This window comes from Colletotrichum abscissum (assembly GCF_030869225.1).
Source record: "Colletotrichum abscissum strain IMI 504890 chromosome Unknown Scaffold_36.1, whole genome shotgun sequence".
Lineage (NCBI taxonomy): Eukaryota > Fungi > Ascomycota > Sordariomycetes > Glomerellales > Glomerellaceae > Colletotrichum > Colletotrichum abscissum.
Genome location: NW_026850276.1, coordinates 69,496 through 88,725, shown reverse-complemented (window position 1 = coordinate 88,725; position 19,230 = coordinate 69,496). Strand labels below are relative to the sequence as shown.

The following is a 19,230-nucleotide window of genomic DNA, read 5'->3' as shown; positions in this document are numbered from 1 at the left end:
GGCCAGATCTGCACACGTTACGTCGTCATCCGTCCTTTTCCCTTTCACCTGCTAATTCCAACACAGACACAAGGTCACTCAACCCCATATTCTCAGTAATTTTGTCAAGAACCTTACATTCTGACATCGTCAACAGCATCTTGCGGACTTTTACAAGCTACCCACATCGCTCATCAAACCACTGTTAGTTTCCGCTGCCCGCACCGAGCCCTATGGCATCTCTTTTGTTGCAACCTGGCCTGGTCCTAACCCTTATCATAGCGCATTAACGCACAGCTTTTGCTACCCAACCAAGCTCCTATTCAGCCGTCAATATGTCTGCCCAGGATCGCGTCCAGAACTACATCGGCCAGCTCGACCGTGAGGTAATTTAGCCTCCTCCGGCTACTACAAGACGTATGTGACACGTCTGCTAACCCGGATGTCTGCGATAGCTGTCCAAGTACCCCGCCTTGAACAACATCGAGAAGTCGACCAACGTTCCCAAGGCCTACGCCGTCATCGGCATTGCTTCCCTCTACTTCTTCCTTATCATCTTCAACTTGGGTGGTCAACTCTTGACCAACTTCGCCGGCTTCGTCATTCCCGGCTACTACTCCCTCAACGCCCTGTTCACCGCCAGCAAGCAGGACGACACCCAGTGGTTGACAGTACGTTGCAACTTTCCCCCGCAATTATTGACACCCAAACCTTGCTAACATCAATTCTAGTACTGGGTTGTCTTTGCCTTCTTCACGTCAGTTCCTTTCCGGTCCGTCACAGAGCTTCGAAACTAACTCGTATACCATAGCGTTGCTGAGAGCCTGGTGAACGTTGTTTACTGGTTCCCCTTCTACTTCACCTTCAAGTTTGTTTTCCTGCTGTGGCTCGCTCTGCCCACCTTCCGGTACGTTCCGTTCAATCCGGCCCGTGATAGATTCCGCTAACTGGCAATAGTGGTGCTGAGATTATCTTCAACTCCTTCCTCTCCCCCATGCTCGCCAAGCACTTCGCCGGTGCCTCCACCGCTTCCGGCCTCCGTGCTCAGGCTGGCAAGGCCGAGTAAGTGCGCCCCGGCGCCAGCTCATCAAATAGGTCGATTGCCTTGAGAGATCCGCCTTGAAAGAGTTATACAGCTAGCCCGGCTTCATCCCAGTGGTAATCGCAAGCTCGTCAAATGGACGTTATGCAGCGACCTAGAGCACAAAGAAGACGGGATGGAGTGTCAGGCTAGCATTACCACCCTATCAGACAACGGTGATGGCTTGTTTAGGTTTGGTCGGGGGCTCCAGGAACGCGAGAGCCACGATGTACGGTTAAACCAGTTCCTGTTACCCCATTTAAAGTTACTGTATGCTACGGAATACGGAGTCAATGACTTCTGCAATGGACTAGAGACAGTACATGATGCTAAGAAACTATCGTGCGACATGCGTTGCCACCGTTCTCCCATTGAAATCGGTTCCTTGGTGAAAATGTGGAAACATATACAAGCGTTGTGCGGGATTAAGTGTGGTGGCTTCGAGACAAAGAGATAGTCGAGATGCTATACATGTTTCTTTTGTCATGGGCAACTAAAGCAACAAGCCGTCGAGTGGGCATCTTGCATCACAGGTGTTAGACCCTGACATAAACCGCATACCAACGCTGCTGCTCAGCGTCGTACAAGACCGTCTCGCATGGGTAAAGTCGAGTCCGAGACTGTGGAGGTCATAAGAGGAACCATGATTCGAGCATTTCTCATACCAATCGGCATGTCATTGCTGCTGCCCGCTGTCATCTCGTTGCCCCATTGACGCAAGAATCCGGACTGGAATTGCTGCACGTCACCGGAACAACTTAACGGAGGCAGCGAGGCGGCATATTTGGGGCAATCTGCAGCGTTCCTGATCCCTGGTCTTTCGGCCTCTTTTCGCTTTTTGTTGCAGAAAAGCGGTTCATTCAGCTGGCTAGGCCTCGATATCGAGCCCGCCAGCACAAGATGTGGTGTAGCGTGAACTTTGACCCGCGAGTTCAATGCCTGAGTCCAACGGAGAGACGGCATGGGAGAGTTTGTTGCGGGCGGGTGCCAAGTTCGCCGCCACCTGGCCCATGAGCCCAAATGCCAATCTGCTGTGAGCAACCTTAGCCTTAGGGGGGGTTTTCAGGGACTATTGGCGAGGATAGCCCCAGCGGGCTGGCCGAGGATCCCGAGACGCGGAAACTGGAAAGGGGTCCCCCACACTTTCCGGGTTGAACCCCCCTGTTCCTACATCGACTCTGCGGGATCTCCAGCGTGTGTTGGCCGTTTAGAGCCGCCTTGAGAGGGCGTGTGCCTGTAGCCCGCCTCTCAGCTGTTTGGGATGTGAAACTCGTAAAACGACAAAGGCTGTTTTCCCTCCCTTTCTGAATTCTCCAAGTCCAACTCCGCCATACCTCGACAGCCTTCGTTTGCCCGTTTTTCGTCGACGGCCTTTTCCGTCCATCTAACCTGTTTCGTAGCATCCTTTGCGCTCGACAGGCTGCACGCAGCACGACGACATTCGCTCCGTCGATAGACGCGCTTTCATGGAATGAATTGGTGGATACAGCCAATTTGCGATCAAGCATAACGACATATCGACCCTCGCTGAGCGTAACCTGCATTCCCGCCAACCCCCGGATTCACCGACTCACCGGCGAAAGCTTACCATAGCGAGCGGCGTCTCGGTAAGAGGAGATTCAACGGCATCTGCCCCCGGAGGGCATGTCCACACAATGCAGCTTAGCCCTCTGCAATCGCGACTGGCGGCCTCGCTGATTGCGTCGCTGCTGCTCATCGTTCTCTATTATCTTCTGTCTACGCCCACTTTCGCCCTCGCTGCGGAATTGAGCGGCGCTACACAGCCAATCCTTGACGACGTCCAAGTCGACGACAGTCTCGAGCAAAGAAGCAGTCTCGAGCCAACGTACGAGCCCGAATTCACTGCCTTCGACCGCAGTATCATTGGAAGAGCACCTGCCGGTGTTACGGGTCTAACGAACAATGTCAAAGTCAACCGCAATGTCCCGGGGAACTCGACCCAGAGTTTTGTCTTTGAAGCTATCACCATCTTCGCCAACTTCTTCGATGGGACAGATGAGGCGTTCATGGTAGGACCTCGCGAAGGCAGCAATGAATCCATCTCACCGGAGCTAGTCAGCATCGAAGGCGTCAAGCCAGAGGATGAAGAGCGTGGCCTACGCCGCAGGCAAGCTCAGGGAAGGACCGTGTACATCTCAGCAACCACGTGTATACAGCCACAGCGCGCGGCGAACAACACAAAGGAGGATGCGCCACAAATCACGATGTATATCTCGACGTCTCAGGACAATCAGACACCTGGACCAGGGCAGAACTCTACTCTACAGAAGGAGGTCGCCTTTGTAGAAGGCGCGGCAACCTTTAGCGTCAATGCGACAGGTGACGTCTTCATTGGAATAGGCGCACCCTCAAAGGATACCGACAAATTCACGGGAGACTGGAACTTTGATGTCGCGGCGTCGACGGACGATTTCTTCCACAGTTTTGACGGAAATCCTTCTGAGCTTCTCTGGGTCGACAGTGACTCTAGCGCTGCACTCCTGACGACGCAGAACTTAACGACCTCCCAAAATGAGACTTTGATTCAGGAGATCATGGGGTCCGGGCTCCCGTTCATTATGTTCGTCGAAAACCGAGAGCAGCCCACAACTAAAGGTGTTAGACGCTCAATGTGTGGATTGGAGAACTACGCTCAAATCGCTGCGAAGAAGGGTGGCAAATTTGGCAACCTCGCCAGCACTCTTATGACGACGAGAGGCGCCGGGAACCTGCCCAAGCAGCAATTTTTCTTCAACGGGCTCAACGCGAGTGCTCTTTACTCGGGCATCTTAGTCCGCACAAGCAATTCATCCTCGTCGAGAAAACGTCAAGACGGCGCTCAGAGTGGCGGCGGCGGAAAGGTTTTCGAAGCGACGCCCTTCGAGACCAAAGATGGTATGTACACTGCCAGGGCAACAGTGCTATCAGCAACTGATTCTGTGTGTAGGGGAGAATTGCAAAATCGTCACCGACCTGCAATTTTGCAATGAGACGGAATACGCTGTGCCCGCGAACTCCAACAAGATGAATATCACTCAGCTTGCGCAGTTCTACGACAACTATGCTCGGGATATGTATGCCAACTTCCAGAAACAGCTTGCCCAGGTAGCCTGCGAAGCGCCAGCAGTACAGCAGTACTCCCTCGCGCGAAACTGCTCCGATTGTGAGACGGCATACAAGAAGTGGCTCTGCTCGGTGACGATTCCGAGATGCGAGGATTTCACGAGTCCTACCAACTTCTCCTTAGTCAGGAACGTGAACCAGACATTCCCGAACGGAACTCTTCTACCAGTCGCCCAGCAAGAGTTGTATCCCAACAGAGTCAATCAGCATTCGAGAAACCCCCTCATCGACGAGATGGTTGAGCCAGGCCCGTACAGGGAGATTCTCCCTTGCGCCTACCTTTGCTATGACTTGGTACAAAGTTGCCCGGCGTCGCTTGGTTTCAACTGTCCTACGCCAGATGATGACATATTCAACTCGAGCTACGCAGAACAGGGCGATGGTCTGACCTGCAACTACCCAGGCGCCGTGCACAATCCATCTGAGTCCTCATTGCTATCAGTTTCATGGGGTCTACTATCGGCTCTCATTCTTGGTACACTCAGTGCAGCCATACTCTAGGTGGACGAGAAGGGGTGACATGACCGATCCCGCAGAGGGTATTCATTTTTAGTAGATTGACGGCCGACTTTTGTATGATGGGTAAGGGGCACAACGGGACAAAGTAATGAGGGTTTTCTGGATGAATTGCATGGCATCGGCGTTAAGACACGACATCTACTTTGAAGGTTGGGACAAAGCCGTCCTTGCGTATGTTCATGGCTGTATTGGCTGTGCTGGGAGGAACTGTCAGAGAATTAGAAGATCGGATAATTTTACAGACTTCTTTTCTCTATCTACGTTCGTCTGTGAATTTTGATAAGACTAGATTGATGTCCTTGCAGGACGATAGGAACCTGCTAACAGTAGAGTACAGTATTTTACACTCGACGTACTGCTCAGACCCATTCCGAGCACGTATCCAGTCCTTGACAACAGTCAAGAGTCCCCACCTCCTGAGTGTCGCTCACGTACTTGGCCGTTAGGCCTTGATACCGCCTTTCTGGAACATCTGGCGAATCGGCATTGCTGATCGGCTATCCCGTCTCCCCTGAGACGAGAGTGGAAGCGATGTTCTCTTCTGCCAATCTAGGCGTCCGGCTCCATTCTCTCGTGCCGATCTCGGCCTTTGTGATCCTATGAGACCGCAACTGATTCCGTGCGTCTCTCTGATTCGTCTCGGATCTCTTCTATTCCCCCTCGCCATGTCTCTAGGCCTTCGTTCCCTTCCCTGCCTGCAACTCTGCGACCTTTGCCTCGAGACTCTCAATCTCCTCGCTCTTCTCGCCGCGAATCTCGTCCTGTTCCAGCTTCGTCCAGGTCCAGTAGGCGATTTGATATGTGAGGGTCGCCATCAGGAGAACTTTGAGGACAGGCCGTGTAAACGTTTTATAAAATGTTCCCTGTTTGTTTGTGATTTCCGTGTCAGCGTCGTCGGGGTTCTTCTGCCAGAAAAAGGGTGCAACAGCTGTCGCAGGAGGGAGCAGGTGGGACGGCACGAACCACAATGGATGGCCTCTTCTCGTCATCTACTGATGTTGAATAGAGCCGCGATGCTGCGCGGGGCATCTGTGTTGTGCGCTGGGAGCGGAGAGCTCTGCTCAGGATCATGGTGCTGCTGCGCGCGGCCATGACGGGCTGCGGTCTCGTCGATCGGTCGTCGCTTCGTAACAGTTCGTACCCCGGATCGTGCGATGGCTGATTGAGCGGATTAGTCGCAGAAAACTCCGTATTCTATCGAGATTGGTCGCAGGTTTCTCCGTAGGTATTGTGGTTCACTTTCGTTTGTAGCTTGTAAGGTCCGTCCGTTTTCTAAAAGCTCCCGTCCTCGGAAGACTCGAATGATTGCGCTGCGCCGCGCCGCGCCGATCTGTGGCGGTGCGCGTATCCCCCGCATAACCCGGCAGCGCGTCGACCGCCCTACGGCATTGCGGATCCCGCTCTTACGTGTGGCACAGGTGGCATTTGGCAATGTGCCTTCTTTCAGGGGTCAAGGTACCTCATTCCAAGGTCCCCTCCTGATTGAGCGGCGCATGGGCTTCGGCACCCCTGGCCCCGAACAGGCAATGGCCCCGTACGTCTTTTTGACGACACCATGTCCCGAACAATCAGAGGGTATTAGAGTGGAGGTGGTGGTGGCCGCCTGGAGGTCCTGAAGGGAGAAGAGCAATTCCCGTACGAGCCCGGTACGAGGGCCGGTACGAATGGTACATGAGCAGTGGAGGGCCCGCGCTTAGCGGGTAAGGCACCTAGGAAGCTAAGGCAGGTGAGTACGGAGTATGTAATACGGCAAACCACCTTTACCACCTCCCCTCGTGGTAATTAGCTTCAACCGCTCTTAGCCCGAAAGCTCCCTCGCGCAATCTGTCCCTTCAACCAGCTTCCCTTCTCTTCTCTCGACACAGTTTCGACAACGATCCGCCTCGCACACACGACCAAGCACCACGTCTACCTCTACCTCTTCCAGCGCACTATATAACGAATCAAACTTCGAAACCGAATAACCGGAAAGACGAAGCAAATCACCAAAGAATTCGCATCGGGCAGACCACATCGCCGCAACCCCTTCATAACTCATCCACACATACATCACCACAATGGTATGCAACTTCCAACACAGCCCTCGCTGCACCGCTACATCAAGACCAGTGGTTCTTGACGGTTTCGAGCTTCGTACTAGGATACACTTACGACACAATCATAACCTTACTGATACTTCTTGATCCATAGGCGCAAACACCCCAACAGAGACGCGCAAACGCAAAGTTCGCTAAGGACAACGAGTCCCGCATGGGCAAGTCCGAGGATCAGATCAAGAAGCGCACCAAGGAGGCGCCCAAGTCGCCCATCTCCCCTATTTGGCTCAGTGAGTAGTCCCAATTCGCTTTCTGTCGTCTCCCATTGCGATCACCCCCAATTGCCTTCCCAAGAGAAAAGGCTGCCAGTTGTGTTTGGAAGCAATTGCTAATATTTCCTCTCTCTCTACAGTCCTCCTTGGCTTCGTCGTCTTTGGTGGTATTGTCTTCGAGGTCCTCTCTCGCATGTTCGGCTTCTAAGTTGACCCGGCCGATGTTCGTACTCAGTCACAAAAGCGAATGAGTGTGTGAACGAGACAACAAGTCCGCAGAACAGGGGAGGCTGCATGACCAATGTGGTTTCTCAGTCCGCACTCGCTTCTTCCGAGCAAGCCTCCTCTGAGGACTTGAGCTGAAACACAATCGCAGCATTGTTTTGCTTGCAAGGGGAGGATACGGTCAGACAAAGACGCAGCTCAGTCTCCCCTCGGCAGTGGAGAGGGAAAAGGGGGAGTGTTAATTTCCTGGAACACTTGGAGGGATTGAGCCCATATCCCCAAACAGCACCTTGCTTCCAGTGGTGGGAACAAGTCTGTACAAAGAAAACGCCACGCATCGCTTTCTTGTCCTTCGTCGTGGGAAAGCAAGAACACCTGGTTAACGGCGTACTGTATTTGAAGTTATCCGTTCATTTCATTTTCTCCTCCTTTCAGAGGCAGCTCTTTGATAGCAATCACCTCGATGAAAAGCAATTCACTTTTTATTCTACATCAAAAGACTTTTTGGGTTCCCTGTTTGGTCCTGACCATACGGCCTCATCAACATGAACGCCAGAGCTACTAACAAAAGCCACGTGAATACAGCTTCAACAACCTATTGTGTCCACACGAGCTTCCTCGTCTTGAGAAATCCCATAACTTACGCGCCAAGACCGCGACGCTGGCCACCAGCATCGTACTTCATGTGCACACCAGCCTGGAACTGCTGCTCGAGTTCCTGGGTGATCTTGTTGATATCACGCTTGCCCTTGGCTCCAGAGGCCTGAGGAGCCGCAGCCGCAGCGCCCTTCTTTCCGCCGCCCAGAAGACGCATGAACTTTTGCTGACGGTCTGCGCCTCCTCCCAGGTGTCCGACGTCCCACTGCTCGGCGGCAGCAGCGTTGTCCGCAGCAGGTGCCTTGCTCTCCTTCTTGTCCTCCTTCTTCTGCTTCTTCTTATCCTTCTTGACCTTCTTGCTGGGGGTCTCCTCGGCAATGGCAGCACCGCCATCAGAGTCGTCTTCATCCTCCTCCCTTGAGCGCTTGCGCTTCTTGTCAGACTTCTTGGACTCCTTGACCTCTTCCTCGGCTTCCTCTACGGCCTTAGACTTCTTGCTCTTCTTCTTATCCTTCTTCTCCTTCTTAGCCGGGGTTGGCTCCTCGGGTTCCGCAAACTTTTCGATCTCCTCCTCGACCTTCTTGCTCTTCTTTGACTTCTTTGACTTCTTAGGCTTCTCTTCCATCTCCTGCTCCTGGGTAATGGCTCTCGCCTCGCTTTCGGCGCGGAGTTGTGCGCTGGGGTTTGGTGACTCTGGGTCCATGTCGACATCCTCGTCTTGTTCAACAGCTGCGCCGCCCTTGGTCTCTTCCGCCTCTGAGTCGGAGTCGGAATCCGAATCTGAGGAGGAAGAAGATGATGATGAGGATGAGTCTGAGGAAGAACCGGCTTCTGAATCGTTCTTCTTCTACAAAACCGCATGATCAGTGTCCCGAATCCTATGAATTGGGTATTCCAATCGCCGTCATCCTATCTCGTGGACTTACCGCTCTCTGCTCTGCCATGGCCGCGTGTCTTACGCGCGCCGCCGCAGCCTCGGCCATGAGCTTCTTGGCCTGAGCCTCGAGCTTATCAGCCCGTCTCAGCATGCGGTTGAACCGCTTCTCGTCCTTGTTCTCCTTGCGCGCAGCCTTCTCGGCCGCAGCCTTGAGCTGCTTCTTTTCCTTGTTGGCGGCCGCAAGTCTCTCGTGCTGGTTGCGCTTGCGCTCGATCTTCTTCTCTGTGGGATTTCGAAGCGGTTAGCCATGTCGGGTGCAGGTGATGTTGGTGGGCGCCGGCGCGCAAAGCGGCTGGGGTCTTACCCTTGCCCTCGGTCTGGGACTTCAAACCCTCGGCGCTCCGAACCACGGGTTCTTTGATTGGCGCCATGCTGTCCCGATTTCGTTGCGTATCTAGGTGTTCGGGGTTTTCGGGTGGTATCACAATGGACTGGCCGATTGTCCTTCGGGCGTTTGGCAGAAGTGGCTGGGTCTTTTTTTTTTTTCTGCCGGGCTGCGATCGACTGGTGGAGGTGCAATGAGCACAAAATTCTGGGCGGGATCGCTTTCTGTCAGGCGGTAAGAGACAATCTTGATGCTAGATCCCTGCAAGGTGGGGTGTTTGATTCCGAGAAATGGACCAGTCTGGGAGGTACGTACTGATCTTTGGTCCCTGGAAGCTTTGACCTGCCTTAACCGGAGTGACGGGACAGAAAGGTCAGGAACTAGACTACGGCCCCTCTTTTCCCGTACCGCCGAGCACTGCCCGATTTACCGGCAGTACGGTGCTCCAAGATTGTGAAGAGCATTTCTGATTGTTCTGGAGCTGTATTCCTTTAGTTGCCTCAGCCTACGACAACCTTGTGTCACTATCCTGAATCCAGCCTATGCAACGGTACCTGGTTCACGTAAATGTTGTCTTCCTGGCATCAGTCACCTCTCTAACTAGTACACTACCTCTGCCAGTCTCACACGCGCATCCTGCCTCGACGCCTCCTACGAAGCTTTAGGCATACACACCATCAGCCAAGGCTGTCTGTCGCGGGAAATCGCTACTGACTATGCATAACTTACGCCAAGACCTGCCGTCACGCGATCCGACTTACACGAGGGTCAAAGGGTTGTTCAGCCCCAGCTTTAGATAGAAACTGCCGTGTCTCGGCGGTACTCTGAAGGGTCTCCGTGCATTCTATACATTACTAGAGTCACCCAGTGACACAGTCTCAATTTTCGGGTTCAGACGATGACATGTCTAGCAACGGCGAATGATGCGCGTCCTCGTTCAACAACATGGCGACGCCTTGAACTAGTTCCCCACCCACAAAATCCATCTTCAGTATGGATATAGTCAGGTAACAGTCATTTGAATGTCATGTTTTCAACTCCGGTATTTGACATAGTGTAGGCAAAACCAGCTCACTACTCAATACCGATCTTTCTTGCCCCCCTAGACTCTACAGCAGACGTTCCCTCACTTAGATTAGCCTACTGCGTGTGAGTGGCACATGCAACGTCGATGATCACACCCTCATCTTTGCTCCAGAGCGAGCCAGAGCTGGTACAGGTTTCCTATTCTTGGGTTTCTATTTCGAATAGGGTGCTTGAGAGTTATGAGAGGTTTTGCCTTTGAATACAAAAAAGGTCGAGAGTGATATCTAATACAGGACCCGTCTTGGTGAATCTTTACTGTCGTGTCTTTCGTCCGCCATTAGATCCCAGACCCCGTCGAACTCCATGCTGAGAAAGCCAAGGAGTCATCAATCCCTCCATAGGATTACATCCATTATCCATTCACTTCTTTTTGTCCAAAAACGGGGATTCAAGACAGGATGAGTGGTGTGAAATGAAAAAACGAACAGAAGAAAAGGAGGTGAAGGTGTAGGGCCCATCCCGTGGACGAATTAAGAATGTCTTACGCGCCCGCCTTCTCCCCTCTTTTGTATGCTAAATCAACCCAGCCCAGCCCATCTCAACCCAAACGCCTGTGCCTTCGTAGCTTATCCAGAGTGTCCCAAGTAATCGCAGACTAGCGCCTGAAACTCGCCATCAGAATACAGTCAATCTCTACAGGGAGTTGTAGATTTCTCTCACCGTCTGTGATGCCCCTGATTCACGTCCCCGCCCTGATCATAATCCAAATAATACGGCGAGTCACCGCCGTAGTAGTAGTCCTCCCCGCCACTGCTCCCGTAACTCGCTGGCGCCGCCGGCTGGTACGCCTCCGTGTAGCCGTTGCCGTAGTTGGTCATGTAATACGGGTCCTCTCTGACGTAGTCGTCGCGGCCGCTGCCCCGACGGCTCTCGTGCTCGTGGCCGCGGGTGATGACGTGGTTCATGTTGATGCTACCCCAGGGAAGGCCGGACTCGGCTCCCTCTTCCGCGCCGCCGGCGGCGGCACCGCTAGGATCGGAGGAGCCCGAGGCGATTTCGTACGTATTCTTAGCGTTGGTCTCGTTGTCTGCGTCGCGGTCGGCCTTTTCTTTGCTGTCTTGGTTCTTCTTCCCTGTGGTTGTGCGTGTTAGTTGTGCTGCTGTGCTGTTTTACCCCCTTCGAGGACTCAAAATTCATGGTCCGGGGGTGCTCCTGGCTGAGGGATCCGGAGAATGGAAAGAGGACGTACTGAATTTACGTTGAGCCAACCGATTTTGGATGCGGCGGCGCTCCTCGGGGTCTGTGATTTCTGCCCAGTCGTCGTTCTTTGACTTTGACTTTGATTTTGAGGAGTGGTGCTTCTTGGAGCTTTGTTCCGACGATTTCGAAGCCTTGGATGACATGTTGCGGCTATTTTCCGGGTTTCAGACGAGGAAGTGTGCTGTTTGTTCTCCGCTCAAGTGGCGGCTCCTGAGAGAGCTGTGGTCTCACTTGGCCGTGAGAGGATGCCAACTGTTGCGGCAGTGTCTCTTAGACCCCTCGCTGAGAAGTGAGTTTTAAGCTAAGTGGTCCTCTTCCACAGCAATACGAGGCTGAAACGACTACTTGGTTCGTCAGAAGAGCCCGCCAACGGTTTTGACATCCTACACTTACAGCTCAGTTGTACTTGTATTGTATAAGATATTCCCTTACGTGATTGGTCGTAACACTGACTTGGTATAGATCAAGGAAATGTCTGAAGGGAAAGCGGGTGTGGAGTATCAAAGGCTTGTGGGGGAGATAATGCAGTATTGTGAACAGGGTGTAAGTGTAAGTCTATGTGATATTGCCTGTCTGTACTAACAGCATCGCCACCAAGCTAGGGAAGAAGCCTCACTCTTATATCGAAACCCAGAATTTCCAGGCCACACATCAGAACAAGCCATGCTACCTTGGACATGGGAAGCGTTCGTACCAAAAGTTGGGAGCACCCACTTTCAAGGGGGATCCTAGACAGCCTCACGTAACGAGTAGGGCAGAATCGAAAGCAACCCAAGACGCGGTCAGTCGCCCGTGGCTTCCGCGTCGTGACGCAGGACTATGCAAGCCGCCATCAAGGAATGTGCAGAATAAGATTCCTAAGTCTAAGCACAGACGGGGCGGAACACCCCCCATCTACCTCCTCCATGGGCCCCATCAAGCCGTACCCGCAAGAGGGGCGGCAGACTACGGGAAGGGAGTGCGAGGAGTCCACGACACCGGGTCAAGGTACGGCTGGGGGGTGTGGCAACGGCAATGCAGCAGCCGCAAAGTAGACGGGGACAGGAGTTGGCAAGGGGGCAGCGACGAGCTGAGGCGGTTGGCAAGACTACCCTCGAGACCGGGATGTTGGTAAAAGGAAGAAGGCAGAAAATGCTGGACGCGCAGCAAAGCATAGCACGGATCGGTGAAGCCCGGAGGAGGGTGGGTAATCCCCGGGGCGCCGCCGAGAACGATCTCGGGAGGGCCAATTGGAGGCCATTGTGACGGATGCCTACGTCTCTGGACACGAAGTACGATGAGCCAGTGTGGATAGAGATATTGGGCGTCCAAAGGACAGAAGTCGCAATGACTTCCGCGCGTCAGCGGGTTCAGAATGTGCCGTTGATCTCATAGGAGACCAGTCCAAGCCAAGACGAGGCAGATGACCAAGCACTCGAGGAGGAGGGACCCGCAAGTTCCACGTGGAATCGCTCCGGTAGGTAAGGCTTCGAAGAGAGACCGGGGGCCGGGGTGGAGTCTGGAAGAGGCCGGAGGAGGACGAGATGAGACGGGGCAGAATAAGCGAGCAGGGCCCCGGCGACGTCGAGGACGATTGCGAGGGCTCTTCGTCTTCGGAACTACGTATTGAAGGGGGGTAGCTTCGTGAAGTTGGTACGTCAGGATTTACGTAGACAAAGACAAGATTCTCACCCAAAATCAACTTTGATAATGGGTGAGTGGGCTGTCACTCTCGAACCAAGCTTTCGCAATCTGTACATGACTGCGGGTACATGCACCTCCTAACAACGCAATGAGAAGAGCTCAAACGCGCTGGAGCAGCTTCCACCAGCATCTAGCCGAAAGTTTGGGGAATCGACAGCTCCAAATTTGCCATCAGCCCTAGGTCGATAGTAGAGTGTGCCCATTCGCCCAAGAGCAACGTTGTTGCTTGTGCCTGACGTGCGTGTTAACCAGGGATGGATGGTGTGCGGGGGGGTCGACCTGCATGGCATGCGGATACAGTCTAGCTAGGTACCTACTCGCGGCCGCGTAGCTGCGAGTTGGCCTTGATTGATAGGACACCTCTCGCCCGGTACTGGATGCCACACCCCTTCTCGATGAATCGAGGCGTCTCCTATGCAATCCCCGACCCCAAAGCACTTGGTCAGACAACGTTTGAGTGCAGCCATAGCAAAACTTGGGCGGGACTTGCGCCCGTCATCCCAACTCCTATAGCAAGGCAGGCTTTGGGATGAAGGGCATCTCGAACCTCGGACTTGATCGTTGAGAGAAAGGGTGTCGTTGTCCATATGATCGATGAGTCGTAGCTTGAGCTCCGCAAGTACGAAGAACAGTAGCCGATCTGCCGTCTTTCGCGGAGTTTGAAGTTCGACACCCTCGTTTTGTCAAAGGTACGTGAGTGCTGACGAAACGGCATGGCGTGTAATTCGTTCGCGTCTGACAGAGGCTGGCCCTGTTGCGCCAGACAAATGAGTCACTCGTAGAGACCTGGCTCCGTTTTTCTTTGTATTCCCTTTCGACATTGGTCTCTTGTCTGGGCGAAGGAATAAGCGACGGCGAGCGTACCTAAGGTAGTGTACGGAGTACGAAGTAGCGTCTTTCCAATCCTTCGAGACGCCGCCGTGTGCGGCTCAGCTTCCGAGGGAGGGGAGCGTGCCCTGGGTGCGAAACATTCCGACTTGCCTGCGGAACGGTGAGGATTAAGCTTATTGATAGACCCAGGAATTGCCCCTAACGGCCCTCACAGAAGCAATGTTGCGAAAAACACTCGGTTGGTCCACACCCGATATTAGACCGTCGTGTCAAATGGATTCGTACGGCAGGTTTCTGCCGTGGCTTTGGTTGCCCTCGTGACTGTCAGATCCTGAAAATATCTCAATTGATCAATCAAATCGCTGCGTTATTTATCGTCCTGAATGTCAGGTGTCGTTGAACAGCAGGCTGGCGCCGGGCGCGTGTGCACTGTAAATTCCCGCTGTCGGGTGTTTTTGGGAAAAGCCAAAAGCCTCAACTTCGCTTGGAGACTCAATGGCTGGTCTAATTGTCTGGCGTGGAAAGCAATGTTTAATTGGGTTGATGTCACCAAGGTGGGTCACGCTGTCTCCTTCCTCGTCAACTATTGAACACTCTTTCCTCCCTTCACTTTCTGGTTCTCTCCTTCTCTTCTCCATCTACACTCTGTCTGGTCATGCTGGGAAAACCAGCGGGGCAGTAGCAAGGAACATTGCAAACGTAAGGTAGGTGCTCGATCTCATGATAGCTAACTTCCACTTTCCTACAATTCGGTCTCTCGGCCAGTGGAGATGAACTCCTTACGAAGTAAGATACCTTAGACGAACTAGCTAACAAGTTTAAGTCAGAGAAGCATGGGCCTTTGCTTGCTGTTGACCACGAATATGTCATCATTGCAAAGCGAGCTTCTGCAAAAAAACACCCCAGTAATTGTTTAAACCCTTATTTCTTAGTGTACTTCGTAAGGTAGACCGCTGATTTGACAGATTGCGTGGCTTAGCTGACGAGTCGCCTGCCACCCGGGGACTTATGCAGTGGACTTTAACATGGGAGCCCGGACCACACTATCGCCCTGGCGGAGATGGGCGGGCGATTGAGCGGGACTGATTACGCCGCCGTCGTCAAAATTGCTGTGCTATTTAACCGCGTCTACTTAATCTTACTGCTGGGTCGTTGGATCCCAAAATTGCGAAAGCAGAAAAAATCATCTACTGCGCGAGCGAAGCAACCGATGTGACAATGGTGCAGATGAGGTGCCCTTCCCAATCCTCGGTGACTCAACGTGGTGTCCCACGAGCTCGGTCTCAGCCGTGTAGCTCCATCTGAGGTATCTGCCTAGGAGGCTTGCATGGGGACAACCATTCACAAAACGCCACAAGTCTAATAGACTCGCTCACGGCGACCATCATAACAGAATGATAATACTTGGGTTGTATGCGTCTCTGCCTTTAGTTCACCTGCTCCCTTGCTCAAAAGGGTCTAAAGGAGGTTTCTGCCTGAAATCTTAATTCAGGGTCTGTCACGATACCGACTCTTTCATAGGACGACGATGTGGCACCTGGCACCCTGTCGCAGACACGCCGACTATCTCTCTTTCCGTCCCCGTGTCGCAACCGGTTTCCGTACCCGCTTATAGATCTGCCAGTCCGACAGCATGTCTAACGGTAAATACGTTACAGTAGGTGCTGCTATTGGCGTGGCGCACGATGAAAATAGCATGGAATCATTACTATGCCATCTTTGGCAGCTTCTTTCGAGTCTACACAGATGCATACAGAGAGCTCGTCATCAGAAAGGCGTGCCGTATCACAAGGTGCATCATGGAGGATAGGAAAGTAGTGAAAGGAAGGGTAGGTATAAGTGCCATTCGCATCGGGATGTTTACCTCACAATCTACATAGCATATCACAGACTTGAAGAATCTTGATGCTGGGCCAAAGCCGTTGCCCAGAAGCCAAGGTCAGCGTGGGTTACCTTCGGCCAACAATGACGGATGCTCAAAATGTAAGCAGGTTTCTCGGTGGTTCGTGTCGTCGACTTAGGCACGTAAGTGGTCTGGTTCATCCAGTATTAAATGGGTGACGGTTCCTAATTGGGGCAGCTCTGAATTCGGTCATCACCTTCTTTCATATTGCCTCCAGCATGTCAGCACAATTTCGCAGTGCACAAGCTTGGTACTACAGTAAGCTCCATACTAGTGTCAGAAGGATGGCCACGCAAGAACAACCAGTCATAAGTTCAATTGTCGGCGCGGGGCCGTGCCGTTCGACTAACATGAGTATGCACCGACTCTTAACCTCGCAAATAGCTAGTTGCTTCGCCGCGACTGAGCATCACTAAGGTAGCCATGGTATACGACAACACCAAAGCTTCGGTAGCCGATGCAGTATTGGCCTCGCCAGCACAATGAGGCAGAGGGTGTGTGACCACATCACATCTGATACTTTCCTACCGTTAGACTCATTCGGTATGCAAAGCTCCAAGTATGGCAGGTCCTACTATCATTTACCCCATGTTTGCAAGTTTGGTGGTTGCAAATCCGCAGAATAGTGGCTTCAGCCTGCATGAGGTTGACTGAAAATATGTGGTTGAGCACAGGGGCTGCCCGGTTACAACCCATGGGAGGAAAATGCCTTACTGATAACAGAAAGCGCCTTGTGCTTGGCACCTTGATCAAGGAGATGTTGTAAAGGGATTTTCCACCAACCCTCACGACTCTGACGACAAACACTGTGACTTTGACACAGTTACTTAGACGAACGCCTCAAATGCGGTTCTTTTATGCATAGATATACGACTGGTATGATTTGGGTTAGTCAGTTCGAGGTAGAGTAGCCATGTTCAGCCCTACAGAAGGTAAGCTCTTCGATCTGGTTATGAAATCGATACCATCCCGACTCTTGGGGCTTTCCTTGCATACTATCGGGGGCAACTTGAATAATTCACAGGCACTGTCTACTTTCTCATCTGAAAGCTATACTCTGGTGTTGTTATTCATTCTTCATGGTGAGCTTACAACACTATTTACACCCGGACCCTATTGTTGTTGCAAGCTTTCTATCGAAATCCACAAAGTCGATTTGTTTCATCTCTATGAGTATGAAAAATAGTGTAAACTGATTGTGCTTCGGCATTCCGAGTTTAGCATATGCTACCAACCCCAGTGGCAAGTAAACAATTGACGACGTCCATTGATGTACATCACCCGGCGACCCACGGTGATGATGACGACTTCTACAATGCAGAAAGACAACTTGTGAGTATTGGACCCCTACCTTTAGCCTCGAATTTACCTCAGCAGTACATCCTAGTCCTACAGAATGCGTGATGAAGTTGGCTTGGCCAGATGAGAGAGTAAGCAGCCCGAAAGTTGGCCCGATACCTCTCAGCGACCGACCCAGGAGCCGTGGCCTGAGAATAGAGAATCCCTACGTAGCTGCAGTTTTGACCTGTCAAGTCTGTCTGACCATCGCTGCCTACATGTTACCGTGGACTACTGACAAGGGGCTGAGCCGTGGACTGGTAACGAGAGGACTAGGTCTTTCCCGTCTTCACATTTCGACAACGGCATCTCCGCGGCAATTTTATGGCCCCCTTGACCGACCGCAGCTGGTTGATTTGCGAGAACGATACAAGTCTAATAATAGTCGTTCAAGGTCCGCTGTCGACGATCAACATTCAGCTCTGATGCAGTTTCCCCCAGAGAGGCCAAATAAGAGCGCAAGTTATTCTGAGCTTTAGACGATCAGACGAACAGGTCATGTACCTAATGCTGTAGCTCATGCGCTAGCAACAGGTCTGCATCGTTTTTACGAGCATCCCCTTCCAAAATAGAGAACTGGGACGAATCGGAGGGCGAGCTGCTCGCCGGAAAACCCCCCGACGGAACAATTATACTGTCACGCTAACAATAGAACCGAAGAGCATTCAGAAGATTTGACTTCAAGATCCAGACAGTCGATGATCGCTGTCCAATTTTCAACCTCGTATCGTACAAGATCTATGAATATAGTACAGTTGGTGGTGTCAAGTGGTGTGAGGCTGGAAAACGGGACAGTCGCGCAACCCCTAATCGATTTATCGTAGACCCTGAGCCTCCCTCTCGGCCTTGCGCGCGGCAATGCGCTTCCTGAAGCGAGTCTCTGCCCTTCTGCGCTCACCTCCATCGACCTTGTGACCCTGCTTGTGCTCCCACATGCCCTCAGACACGACGACCTTTGCGCCCGCGCCGGCCTTCAGGGGCAGTGCGCTGGGACCAGAGATCGTGTGCGAGCCGCGAACCGTATATCCTGACGGTCTCGTGAGCTTTTCGATAGCGGCGTTGCTCACATCGGCGCCCGCCGGCACGTTGACGACGAGCTTCTTGTCTGTCTTGGGGTCGCGCACGACCTTGAGGTAGGCCTCTCCGTTCTCCACGTGCTTGAAGTCGCCGCCGGCACCGAATGCACCCTTCCTGTATCGATCGAGCCAAGTGAGAAGGTAGCGTCGCGTCCGTGGCGGTTCCAATCCGAGCTCTCTGAGTTGTGTCGAGGAGAGGGTGAAGAGAGATTCCCACGTCGGGAACTTGTCGACGTGCTGGCTCAGGCCGCGGCCGAGAACCTTGAGGAGGGTCGGGACATCGGGGACGAGGGGTATCGGTGACGGGACGGGAGGGATTTCTCTCGTCTTATGAAGCCATCTGGCCTGGCACGTCGGCGCAACGGGGGCCTTGTGGAGGAAGGGGTTCAGAAACTGCTGGATCCTTGGCGCTCTCATGTTGACCTGAGAGAGAATTAGCATCAATTGGTCATCGTATACAAGTATTTTGGGCTATTTAGCATACAGTTTAGACACGTGGGCTTCTCAAGCTAGATGCTTGGCCAACTTGGAGCTTGCGTGGGTGATGTCGTCGAAATCAATGGGTCTCGCGATGTTCCTCGACCACTGTCTCCCAATTTTTGTTCCGACGACGCTAAGGATCGGGATAACTTTGCCTTATGTAAGCCACTCAGCTCGAATGGACCGTGGCCTGTGCACAAAATCTTGACCGCCTTCCTTTTTGGCCATGAACTGTCACCCATGCTGTCATGGTCCGCCGAGGTTCGTTCTGCCACTGAAGCTCCGCTAAATTAGCAATGCCCCTCCATCTGTCGCGCTAAAATCTAGGCGACTTTGGAGACAATGCGACGCGACTTTGCCTCTTACTGCCTGCTTATCGATTAAGCTAAGTACCGAGGAGCTTCCTTCCTTCCAAGTCTGAAGCGCATATTGCGCTTTACCTTCCTCAAATTCTCCTCTTCTTCCAATTTATTTTCAGGGACAACAGAATCACTAAATACGAGCCACACTCTTATTTCATCCGTCTTTCGGGTCTTTAC

General features: G+C 52.7%; 8 protein-coding genes across 8 annotated transcripts; 4 read left to right on the top strand and 4 right to left on the bottom strand.

Annotated features, from left to right (window-relative positions):
• Positions 1-314: 314 nt before the first annotated feature.
• Positions 315-1,045, top strand: CABS01_12182 (HVA22 family TB2/DP1 protein; the record flags this gene model as incomplete). Its single annotated transcript, XM_060545536.1, has 5 exons — positions 315-365; positions 435-650; positions 711-736; positions 791-886; positions 937-1,045. 5 exons carry the CDS (start codon positions 315-317, stop codon positions 1,043-1,045), a joined length of 498 nt encoding a protein of 165 aa, XP_060396709.1.
• A 1,670-nt stretch (positions 1,046-2,715) lies between these two features.
• CABS01_12181 (calcium influx-promoting protein ehs1) lies at positions 2,716-4,684 on the top strand (the record flags this gene model as incomplete). Its single annotated transcript, XM_060545535.1, has 2 exons — positions 2,716-3,955; positions 4,008-4,684. 2 exons carry the CDS (start codon positions 2,716-2,718, stop codon positions 4,682-4,684), a joined length of 1,917 nt encoding a protein of 638 aa, XP_060396708.1.
• A 689-nt stretch (positions 4,685-5,373) lies between these two features.
• CABS01_12180 (uncharacterized protein) lies at positions 5,374-5,794 on the bottom strand (the record flags this gene model as incomplete). The annotated part of the gene is made up of 2 exons (XM_060545534.1): positions 5,374-5,607; positions 5,666-5,794. The coding sequence occupies 2 exons, from the start codon at positions 5,792-5,794 to the stop codon at positions 5,374-5,376; spliced, it is 363 nt and encodes a 120-aa protein (XP_060396707.1).
• A 209-nt stretch (positions 5,795-6,003) lies between these two features.
• On the top strand, positions 6,004-6,641 carry CABS01_12179 (uncharacterized protein; the record flags this gene model as incomplete). The annotated part of the gene is made up of 3 exons (XM_060545533.1): positions 6,004-6,236; positions 6,287-6,360; positions 6,568-6,641. 3 exons carry the CDS (start codon positions 6,004-6,006, stop codon positions 6,639-6,641), a joined length of 381 nt encoding a protein of 126 aa, XP_060396706.1.
• A 118-nt stretch (positions 6,642-6,759) lies between these two features.
• CABS01_12178 (uncharacterized protein) lies at positions 6,760-7,218 on the top strand (the record flags this gene model as incomplete). The annotated part of the gene is made up of 3 exons (XM_060545532.1): positions 6,760-6,813; positions 6,893-7,028; positions 7,151-7,218. The coding sequence occupies 3 exons, from the start codon at positions 6,760-6,762 to the stop codon at positions 7,216-7,218; spliced, it is 258 nt and encodes an 85-aa protein (XP_060396705.1).
• A 657-nt stretch (positions 7,219-7,875) lies between these two features.
• Positions 7,876-9,140, bottom strand: CABS01_12177 (uncharacterized protein; the record flags this gene model as incomplete). The annotated part of the gene is made up of 3 exons (XM_060545531.1): positions 7,876-8,679; positions 8,759-8,991; positions 9,074-9,140. 3 exons carry the CDS (start codon positions 9,138-9,140, stop codon positions 7,876-7,878), a joined length of 1,104 nt encoding a protein of 367 aa, XP_060396704.1.
• A 1,696-nt stretch (positions 9,141-10,836) lies between these two features.
• Positions 10,837-11,523, bottom strand: CABS01_12176 (uncharacterized protein; the record flags this gene model as incomplete). Its single annotated transcript, XM_060545530.1, has 2 exons — positions 10,837-11,252; positions 11,370-11,523. 2 exons carry the CDS (start codon positions 11,521-11,523, stop codon positions 10,837-10,839), a joined length of 570 nt encoding a protein of 189 aa, XP_060396703.1.
• A 6,427-nt stretch (positions 11,524-17,950) lies between these two features.
• On the bottom strand, positions 17,951-18,628 carry CABS01_12175 (IGR protein domain-containing protein; the record flags this gene model as incomplete). The annotated part of the gene is made up of 1 exon (XM_060545529.1): positions 17,951-18,628. One exon carries the CDS (start codon positions 18,626-18,628, stop codon positions 17,951-17,953), a length of 678 nt encoding a protein of 225 aa, XP_060396702.1.
• Between the last annotated feature and the right edge of the window lie 602 nt (positions 18,629-19,230).